Below are 11,846 nucleotides of genomic sequence, written 5' to 3'. Positions count from 1 at the left end.
GTATGAGAGGAGCAGTATCATGTACTATCTGATATGACAAAACAACTTCAAACACAGTATGAGTGGAGATATGTAGTTCTGAGTTTTTATTCATCCAGTCCCTGAGGGTTCAAAGAAAATCCTGTCTGGTTTTATTATGGAAGTCAACTGAAGAAAAAGTTACAGAAATTGCATGTCATGGGGGCATGTTCCAGATTGACCCAATGCTGAGCAATGGGAAATATCAGTATTTTACTATATTTTGATAAAATACAGTAAAATACCGATTTTTCTTTCTTTTTTTCCCAAGACCGCCGGATCCCCCAGGACCAACACCCCACCCCCACTCCGCCGCTACATTGAGTTTTTGACCACCTCGGCCGCTGTAGTCCACAATTCAATACCTGCCTGTCCCACCCCAACCACACGAGCAGTCGAGATCTCCAAATAAATAACATCCAGCAATGTCAGGGACCCGTTAATTACTGTGAGTTTCTCAGGTTCTTTCCATCTCATAGCGATACGCTTTTTGGCTGCTGTAACGCCTGCCAGAATAATTATTTTCTGTTGTATGGATGTTGGTAGTAGAGATATATCGTTTAGAAGTAATGTTGCTGCTGTGAGTGGAATTGATATATTACAGATGCTTGAGAGTTTAGTTGCTATAGATTTCCAAAAATGGGCTACTGGTGGGCAATCCCAGACCATATGCATATACGTGCCTGTGGCTCTCAAAGAGCACAAAGTGCACCGGGAGTCGGCCACCAGTCCCATAGCTAAAATAAAGATTTGTGAATGGAGGAAACACAGCCTTGATGGCATCATCTCAGGAGAAACGTCATATATCAGACCCGCAATACGTCATCCTCCCTTATTTGTGATCAGCACACTTCCATCTGGGGGGAAACAACTTTGGGGTTTAGGCAGCGTTTGCTCACAAACTACAACTTTAGGACAAGACAAACAGATATAAAATCACGACCAAGAAGGTCATTAGATCTTCGTTTTAGGTAAACCAGAGATGAATAAGCGTAATGTTAAGGCCATGTCCACACGGAGACGAGTTTGGGTGTATCTGCCAAAGTATTTTATCGTATGCACGTTTCGTCCACACGGAACATCGTTCTGGGAGCCTGAATACTCTTAAAACGGGTCCCAGAGTGAACAATTCTGAAGACGCCACCCTTGCAATTCCGTCTTTACAAGCCAATATGCATCTTTCCTGAACCGATGACGCATGGTAGTACAGGAGCAGTACATTTTGCTCAATAGCTTCTGCATCACAAACGCAACAACCCTGTACGGCGCCATTGTTGTTGATGTTGTTGGCTGGGTTTGCACATGCGGGTTAAGGGGGAGGTGGGCTATTGCGTCATCGGTTCAGGTTCGTTTGGACACACTTTTCTTGAGACAATTTTGCATTTACGGAAAAAGACGAAAACGAAAAAGATCGGTTCCGTCCCCGTGTGGATGTGGCCTAAATGTCCAGGGCCCTGTTCCTCGTACCTGGCTAACTGAGTTAGCCGGATAATTTTCAGGATAACTTGACTTAAGCCAGACCTTTCCGTTCCCCGACGTGCGATTGTCTAAATCACTATGGCAACAGATCAGAATGTTTGAACCTGCTCCAGCGCAGGTTTAAGTTCAGTTAGCTGGATAACCTGCATGGCCACGCCCTTGCAAAGAAATGCCAGCTCCCTTCCTGAAATAATCCTCACAGTCTAGATCCCATTATACCATTCTGAATTATGTTTTTGTGCTTCGTTTTTCTAGAGGGGGCTTTTGAAATGTAAAATAATAGACCTAAAATTCTGACAATAAATCATATTCAGCCTATGGATTTACTTTGTCCTAAATAATCATAGTTATACGGATACGGCGCTCGCAATCGCGACACACACTATGTGGTTATTTTAATAACGCGGAGAATTGCAAATGTGAATCCTGCTGGGATATTTTTAATGAATGAAATCTGGCGTTTGGCTCTGATTAGTTTCATATTCTTTGCTGTGGATGTATTTGCTTAACGGAGCGCCCGGATTGTGTTTCATTCAAGCATAAATTGAAGCGTCTTTATATGCATGGATTGTGGATATGAACTACGAGGAATCTGAATCTGTTGATTGTTGAATTGTATCACTGTCACTCACACGTTATTGTGATATTGTAACTGGGTTTAAAATATATGAGGAGATGCGCTGTTTGACGGATTTGATGACGTGACGTGTTGACAGAGTCACATGGGGAGCAATAACTGGTCATGACGACGAGGTCTTCTTTAGCCTTAACTGGTGTGGTTTATTTCACATATGTACATTCCACCACTAGACCTGCTCTCCGTGAGAGCTAGAGAGAGAGAGACAGAGGGGGAGGGAACAATCCCTTATACCTGCTACCTGACGTCAGCTACAATAGCTGCGTCTCCTTACGCCTATAGCGCCCTCCTACTGTGGAACAGTTAAAGTGCAGTTACATGCAAACATATTAACACTTACACTTAACATGACGTGACTTGATAAATTGAATGAGCCTTTGACGTTTTGATGAATGAATTTGAGAAAATGCATTTAGCTGTTCAAGCACTGTTATCTGATGATGAACATAAGGTGTCACTGGTATAAACCAAAGGTTAATCAATTCAATGCATGTATGGATGATGTCCGAAACAGAATAAAACCTGATTAATAGTGAAACTGTATAGCCTCCCTCCAAGCCTCTCTGACACGTTATTTTGGGGGTTGCACCTTGAAAACTTTGGGAACCATGTATTTATATATTACATGATACCTAAGCCGAGCGCATACAGTACAGATATCCTCATAATATAATTCGTATCAATTAGATACTCTTTGGGCTTGTTTTTGTCTACTTATTCTGAAAGAGTTGAACTAATTATTTTCGCTAGCAAGATCTCATTTGATTATTCATTCCATTAAGCCTAAAGAAATATAATCTGATTGATTGGGGTAATGAGGGACTTAAAATTTGCCTATAGATTATGCATTTAACTTGTCTGCGAGCAGGGCCGCCTGGGAGAAATGCGAGGCCCTGTGCGAGATTTAAACGTGAGCCCCCCCCCCCCCCCCCCAAAAGATACAAAAAAATAATAATAATAATATATATATATATATATTTTTTTTTCATACAGTCAACATATTCTTAAATAATAGCGCTGCTCGAGGCTGGGCATGATACAGTCAACATATAGCAAGAGAGAGAGCGAGAGAGAGCTCCCGTTCTACAGTCAATATACAGTGTACAGAGAGAGAGAGAGAGAGAGAGAGAGAGAGAGAGAGAGAGACACACATTGGAAAGAAATTGAAATGCTATTTGGCCCTAAACAGAGAGTACACAGTGGCAGAATACCTGAGCACTGTGACTGAAGATCCTTGACTAGGTACAGACTCAGCGAGCACAGCCTAGCCATCGAGAAAGGCCGCCATAGGCAGACTGTGTGTGTTAGAAAGAGAGAGAGAGAGAGAGAGAGAGAGAGAGAGAGAGAGAGAGAGAGAGAGAGAGAGAGAGAGAGCATGTGTGTTTGTGTGTTAGAGAGAGAGAGCATGTCTGTGTGTCGTGTGTGTGTGTGTTAGAGAGAGAGCATGTATGAGAGAGATAAGCAAAGATGAGCCCCTAAAGGATATTCAACTTTTAATGGAAGAACAAAACAGAAGGAAAAGATAACTTCACAAAGGCAACATGAATATACATAGATCCAAAAGGACAAAGATCAACACTTAAATCCAAAGAGAAGAGGGTCTATACCAGAGAAAACAAAGCAGCAAGGAGCCAATGGCCGACATCAGCTAAATAGGCTAGCCAGGTACTGACACCAGGCCACACACAGCTTTGGCCAACGCTACCCAAGCTACACAAACGACCAAGACAATTCACACACAGCACATGTCGTATCTCCAAATGTTGTGAAGTAACATATGTTTTGCCTGGAAAAAAACATTGTTATTAACAAAACATTCGGGAGGGGAAGGAAGGAAGAGTGGGGTAATGTCATGACATCTTACCTGCATCAAGGAACGCAGGGCGAAAGGCCGCAACACAGGTCTCCACGTTGACGAAAGGCCTCTCGCTGGCGGGACAAAAAGAAGCTATGGCCGGAGCCTTGTCATGGTGCAGGCCCGACTATATCTTCTGTCAAAGATGATGTCGTAGTCAGAGAGTGCCAGGGCCCGCTATTCTCACGGCTAATGTCAATGGTCGTAGCACAAGCTAACAGCTAACTCTAGGCTAACTGATAGCATCAAGCTAACGTTCCCAGGCGAGCGAAAACGAGCAGCTAACGTCGTAGCTAAACAGCTAACTGGCTAACAGTTAGCTCAACCCGGCTATCGCTAACCACTAGCTAACGCAGAAGCAAGCTATGCGGCTACCACTGAAAAACTGTACAACGTGAGAAAAGCAATACAGGCCAACACTTCAGACAGCCGCTGTGTTTTCCTCTTCTCATACGAAGAGAGAAGGGAAAAAGAAGGCAATACACGTCCCACTACAGAGTGGTGTTTACCATAGCGGTGCCGGCAACAAGTCCCTCGCGGACTATAGCCGACTTGAGCATGGAGATATTCTCATAATGAAACACCAAGCTCACCTCCCTCGCACCAGGTGCTGACACCAGGCCACACACCTTTAGCTACTAGTACTACAACAGCTAGTCGGCCCATTTGGCTCCCGAGAGAGAGAGAGAGAGAGAGAGAGAGAGAGAGAGAGAGAGAGAGATAGAGAGAGAGAGAGAGAGAGAGAGAGAGAGAGAGAGATATCCACGGCGGGAATAGAATAGAGTGCGAGAGAGAGAGAGAGAGAGCGATATCCACGGCGGGAATAGAATAGAGTGCATTAAAAACTCACCAAACGTCCAAGAGGATGGAGACAACCGCGTGGAGTTGACGAAGTTCATCTGCCAAACGACCGTCCTCTTCATCTTGGCATAACAATGCTGCACGCGCTGTCTCTAGGTTAGCTAACGCTAGTTAGCCTTTAGCTAAGCTAGCTACTAGCCGACATCATCATGGCTATATCCCGACTGAACCACACGTTAGCACTCAATATTATAACGTAGCTAAAGCGAACTAGCTGTCCCTGTCTTTAGCCGGGATGGCTAGCCTGACTGAACTGTCTAACATGCAACAACTTTCATCTTCAGTCCATCTGCCGAACGATGTCCTCTTCATCTTGGCTGGCATAACCTCCAATGCTGCACGCGCGAAATAGTCAGACTATACCTTACCTGTAACCCCTCCCCTCATTGAAACCAATTCTGCTGCAGAGCCTCAGAGCTGCCTCCAATAGTGTATCTGCAGAGCCAATAGTGTATCTGCAGAGCCGCAGAGCCAGGAACAAGTCAGACACATTCTACAAACGTGTCTAATGTGAAATATATAAGCATATAAGCAAAACAAAATTTTAGGTCTGTGATGAAAAAGGGCCTCGCGGGAAGGGGGGCCCCGCAAAAAAAAAAAAAAATAATAATAATAATAATAAATATATATATATATTTTTTTTTTTTTGCGAGGCCCCCCTTCCCGCGAGGCCCTGTGCGACCGCACTGCTTGCACACCCCCTGAGGCGGCCCTGTCTGCGAGGCTATTGAGCCATACTGTATTGTACCCATTCTGCAATCTGTTAATAAAGTTTTCAATCAATCAATGCCGTTAGAAAATCAGGATTTCTGCGATCGACACCTGCTGTCTTTTCAGGTGAGGCGGCCGCACGCAATTATCCTGAGTATCAAGTCTGGTTGGAATTAACGAGAGTGAAACCGCCTTCGAGGAACAGGGAAAGCCTAGATTCAAACATCGGGTTAATTTAATCTGGATAATGGGACTTTTGATCGACTTAGTTGAACCAGGTACGGGGAATAGGGCCCAGGTAGGGAAATGGGGAAATATCATGCAGCTGACTGGGGAAATACCATAGGGGAAGACTGAAGGCTCCTGAACATGGATCAAACCTAACTTTTCACAATGGCACGAATGCTCAGTGGCGGTCAGTGTTGGAAAGTAATTGCTTGACTTATCTTGATGCACTAACAAAACAAACGTTGTAACAAACTATGTAAGCATACTGCCAACCGTTTTTATACAGGCAAAATACAATAGCCATCAAGAGGAACGGTGTCTGTGTTTTCCCCCAAAAGTAGGCATGAAAAAGCCAAAGGACCCCGGATGTGTTGATAAGCACAGCTGTGGGCAGGTACCTCAACTCCATTATGCCCTGCCTTCCTTGTCGGTTCATTACTCTGTTATCCTGTATCCTGCTTAGCTGTTTGTTCCTGTCGTATTCGTTCCTTGTCTCCTTGTGTCAGTTCGTGTTTTTCCCTGTGTTAGTTTTATGTACCTTGTTCTCTCTGCCAGCATTGCTGAGGTTTTGGTTCTCATCTTTCTGTGTTTGGGTTCTACCTCCCACAACACCACCATGCTGTCTAAACCCCACAATTTCAGTGTGACTTTAAAGACGTAAGATGATCACAATGGAAATAAGTGCTTCATTGTGTCATTTAAATCCTCTAGTTTGTAGATGTTTGTATTCAGGTGAAACAGTGTTATGTGTATTTTGTCAGGACTTGTTATCTCATTGACCAATCACAAACCAGGGCAGCGTTGGAAGCATTGGCTACTCCTGCACCTAATGAAGGAATCTATGTTTTTTCAATGTGTATATAATGTATTGGTGGGTGACAGCATCTACTCAGACGGATCTATAGATCTTAAAAGTAGCCGGCAGTCAGAGTGTGTTGCAGCAGATGAGCAGCAGATGAGGATTCGGGCTGTGCTGTTTAACATCAACAGCTGATAGCCACAGCATCAAGGTTACTTGATCTGGAGAAAGTGCATTATCAAGCCACAGCATTTGTTATGGGGTAAGAGGGGCGGTAATGTCAACATCGCCATTGCTATAGTGATTTGGGTCAAAGAGCCGTTGTCAAAGACTGCATGTCACGTAGCAACGAGAAAAGGGGGGCGGGCCCCCGTTGCTAGGGGGAAGATGTTATGATGTGAGTTTCTCCCGGGATAAGTTAGACTGAGATACGACGCCCAGACAAGCAGACGCGTTGATCAGAGACTTTCATCCCTCGCTGGGTAGGGGAGGGGAAATAGTGACTAGGGATGGGTACCTTTCACATTTGAACCGATACCGGTACCGGTACCTGTGAATCGATACCGGTACCCAACGGTACCTTTTTTTGGTACTTTAGTCTCAAGAAATTTAATTTACCTACCTCAGTCGTAAAAAAAAAAATCCAAACTTCAAATAACTACAATTTCGACAGTTTTCGGCTTGTCATTGCTCCGACTGCTTTGTTGTTGAATCAAGTCAAATCCTAGGTAAGCATATATTGTGCGTGTGAATGTTGACATGAAAAGAAAAAAGTTAAAAAAAAATTAAAAAAAAGTTTAAAAAAAAATGCATACATTTTTTTTCTTTTTTTTTTGTTTCTCACTTGATTCGATACTCGGTAGTACCGACGTGTTTCGGTTCGGTACCTCAAAAGTACCGAATTCGGTACCCATCCCTAATAGTGACACATCATCACTAGCTGCGGCTAACAGGAAATGGTGGTTGGCTACGACGGGAGAGAGAACCATTGGATTAAAGAGAATTAAGACTGAACAAGGACAATACAGAACGGTGTTTGCATCTAGTACAGAGGCTATGTTTATGAAAATAAACATGAGGATCTAAGGAAAGAGATCACGTTGCAGTGTCGTTTCTTATGACTAACGGATGTACTAACAGGGGTTGATACAAACACAACGCAGAACAGGGAGAGTCACGAAGGAGATGACGAGATGAGATTGGCTGATAACCGAAGAATCCAACAACCTGCATGGACCACAGAGGGCCATTGACCAAAGGACTGCCAGCTCTGGAGTGGAAGTATCAGGAGCTGCACAGATGGCCTGACTTCTGTCTTAACTTGGAGTGTCAAAGATTTGATTCTATATCTTTCTTTCAGTCAGAAGATTATTCAAATATAGTTTTCTTTTTACAAGCTGCTGTTAACACACCATGACGTCTTCGAAATATAGTTAGCAAAAGTGACAGTTTTTAAGTAATTTTTGCTGTTTAATCACCAAAGCTCTGTGTAGCTTTAATGTCAACGATGATCCATCGCTGTATCAGTTCAAACTGGCAAGCCTCTACTACGCCACTGGCTGCTGCCGGTTTGAAATGCACCCCGCCACCCCGCCACCCCTCCACCCACCCCTCACCCCAAACAAACACTTCCAGGTCACCCCGCCACCCACCCACCCCTCACCCCAAACAAACACTTCCAGGTCACCCCGCCACCCACCCACCCCTCACCCCAAACAAACACTTCCAGGTCACCCCGCCACCCACCCACCCCTCACCCCAAACAAACACTTCCAGGTCACCCCGCCACCCACCCACCCCTCACCCCAAACAAACACTTCCAGGTCACCCCGCCACCCACCCACCCCTCACCCCAAACAAACACTTCCAGGTCACCCCGCCACCCACCCACCCCTCACCCCAAACAAACACTTCCAGGTCACCCTGTCACTCTTTCCTTCAGTCTCCTCAAATCTCCTCAAGTCTGTTCTCTTTCCACTGCCAATAAACACTTTTCGCCGCCGCCTCACACGAGTGCTGCGTGCCACCGTTTCTCTCCTACCGCTTGACCGGGTCACGATAGCACTTCGACGGGTGGAAGATAGAATTAAAGGAACACACCAACATTTTGGGAAATTAGCTTATCTTCTCCAGAGAGAGACAAGAAGATAGATTTACATTTACATTTAGTCATTTACAGTAGCTGACGCTTTTATCCAAAGCAACTTACAAGTTCTGTACGACAGGTCATCAGGAAGGGTACAACTCTATCAGCTGAGTAACAATATTCATCAAAGTGTTGCGTGTTACAGTGTAGGTTCGTTTATTAGGACAAGTGCATGACAGTAAGGTTAGTTGGGGTTAGATAAAAAAATCGTGCAGTGTCAAATTAACACTATTCCCGAGTGTAACTACAATTAGTGTTAAATTGACTCTTGCTCTTGTGTAAGAGTTAAATTAACTCTAAATAGAGTACTAAAAACCGTGACACTGGACATCGAACATACTGTACGTAGTCCTCCTTTCATCCCCAAATCCCCACATGTCCGGATTTTGTGGTCCGCTCCGATTTTGTTGTCCGCTTCCATTCATCGTGCTAAGCATTGTCTCTCTCTGGAGAAGACGGTAAGCTAATTTGCCAAAATGTTGGCGTGTTCCTTTAAAAAGAAAAGAAAGAAAAACATGTGCTGTGAGTCATTTCTGTGTAGTGTGTGTGTGTCATAGAGCTGTGACACAAGAGATTTGCATTGAGCCAACTATGGCTGCGTTCAGCGGAACGGAAAGATCCGATTGGAGGAGACAAATGTCCACCCCGGTGCATTCTGGTTATTCTCTTCAGACGGGGGGGGGGCTGACAAACAGAAGGGGGGGGGGTGGGGGGGGGGGGGGGCGAGCAGATGTGTGCTAAACATGCCAAGGACCGGTGCATCTACTTCTTTCTCCAGAACGTAGAAACGAAACGCAACAAAAATAGGACGTAAAAAAAACAATCCTTGACATGCTTTGCGAAGTGTTTTGAACGCATTTACATTGTAAGTGAATTCTAAGCGGACGGCACCAACTTTACATCGAATCACATCAGAAGATGATTACAACACGCGTTACAATACGTTGCAAAATTGTTACGGCTGTTTTGTGAGGTGATTATTAGCACATCGCCATTATACCGTTTCTGATTGTAATGGTTGTAATGCCACTCACATGAAATACCTCAATAAAAGTGCGCAAAAGGAAATATCAAGTTCAAAACGGTATGCATCAATTCTTGTAGTAAATACGCGGGTCGCTGTGATTGAATGGAAGCGGACAGTGCCTGTTAGCCTAGGCATTGTCCAACTAACACCTCTCCCGAAGGCTAACCGGCACTGTCCACTTCCATTCATTGTGCTAAGCTAGGCTAACATGCAGCCAGATAGCTTTCTACTGAACGCACAGAGAGGAAACTGGTATCTATCTTCTTGTCTCTCTCTGGAGAAGACGATAAGCAAATTTCCCAACATGTTGGTGTGTTCCTTTAAATGATCCTATTAACTTTATATTAGTTTTGTCTCTAACTAGGGAGGAGCTGACCAGTATAGGTATGAAGAACAGCATGGATTGTGCTGAGAAAGGACTCTACCCTTCAACAACATCATCAATAAGTAGGAAACAGGGCTAGGAGTCAAAAAAAACGTTGAACTTACCCTTTAATTAAGCACAACATTCCTAATTACGTAACAACATATCTACAGGAGTCAAAAAGTATCTACGGATATTACCAGAGTTATGTACACAATAAGCCAGTGTGAATTGTACACGTTCACTTACAGTACAGTACAGTACAGTACAGTACATGCCTTCAATAGGGGTAATGTCCCTCCTAGGAAGCTTATACAGTTTAATTTAACTGGGGATGCAAAATATCACAAGTGGAAAATATGATACTTTTAAAAATAATTTTAAAGGAGGAATAGAATAAATGCAACACAATTAGGGATGTCCGATATTATCGGCCAACCGATATTATCGGCCGATATTGGCATTAAACTGTAATATCAGAAAATATCGGTATCGGTTTGGACATTTCTTTTCCTTTTTTTTCTTTTTACATTTATTTAACCTTATTTACCCAGGCAAGCAAGTAAGAACAAATTCTTATTTAATTTATTGTCAAAAGTATGCATAATGTTGTGTTAATTCCACAACAAGAGATATGTAATGTTAATTACCTGAAATTATTAATAACCGAAGCCAATATCGAACATCCCTAAACACAATACAAAACATTATTTTAAGTCATACTACATTTTAAGGTCAATGAAGAACTTTTTCTTTTTTACATTACAATGATGGCAAAACACCGGTTGATGGGAGGATTGAGATTGGAGAAAACAAACATCTGAAAGATATTGGAATCAGAGTATAAACTGCTTAGTGCAGAGAATAACATGGGAGCTATAACAGCGTCTATAACAGGGCAAAGCACACACACACTTCAAACATAATAAAACACAGGCCAAGAACACCATCTGTTCACAAACACACAGCGGCACAGCGCAAAACAGGCACACACACACACACACACACACACACACACACACACACACACACACACACACACACACACACACACACACACACACACACACACACACACACACACACACACGAGCGCACACACACACACACACACACCGCCTCTTACCAATGGTGAAGCTGAAACCGTCTATGCTGAAGGTGGCACTCCGGCACTTTTTAAATCCCTGTTTCTTAGATGTTGGATGTGCCATTTTGGCTCCTTTCATTCAATTCCCCTGCTCTCTCTCTCTCTCTCTCACCTCTCTCTTCTCACTGTCTCTTACTCCCTCCCTCAGCGTGGAAGGGGATCTCTCTTGCGCCACCCACCCACCCCACCCCACCCCCCCCCCCCCCCCCACCCCCCACTCCCCACTCCCCACTTCCCAAGGAGAGGTGTTCCCTGTGGGGCTCAAAGCCCCTCAAAGTCCCTACTGCCCTGGTGGGCTGGTAGAGTCCCTGGTGGTGGTGGTGTTGGTGGTGGTGGTGATGAGGTGGTGGTGGTGGAGGTGTTTGCCGGTGATGTTGAAGCCTTTTACCCAGACAAGAGTTTGCCGTGTTGAGATGCCAGCCAGCCTCAGCAATCCCCTCCCTCCCTCCTCCTCTCCTCCTCCTCCTCCTCCTCCTCCTCCTCCTCCTCCTCCTCCTCCCCTCTCTTCACATCTACAACATATTTTGCACTCTCCTTGAGGAGCACTGACAATAGGAAACTGTCCCTCTCTCTC

General features: G+C 44.3%; 1 protein-coding gene across 1 annotated transcript in view; it reads right to left on the bottom strand.

Annotated features, from left to right (window-relative positions):
* pde1ca (phosphodiesterase 1C, calmodulin-dependent a) overlaps positions 1-11,336 on the bottom strand; it is a gene marked incomplete at both ends in the record, with an annotated part of 234,391 nt that extends 223,055 nt beyond the window's left edge. Inside the window, one exon of the mRNA XM_084325782.1 lies at positions 11,252-11,336. Within this exon, the coding sequence (XP_084181908.1) occupies positions 11,252-11,336 (85 nt within the window). The remainder of the gene's footprint in view (positions 1-11,251) is intronic.
* Positions 11,337-11,846: the final 510 nt, after the last annotated feature.

The sequence above is a fragment of the Notolepis coatsorum genome, assembly GCF_963971535.1.
Source record: "Notolepis coatsorum genome assembly, chromosome: 12".
Classification (NCBI taxonomy): Eukaryota; Metazoa; Chordata; class Actinopteri; order Aulopiformes; family Paralepididae; genus Notolepis; species Notolepis coatsorum.
This window is presented reverse-complemented; position numbering and strand designations above follow the sequence as displayed.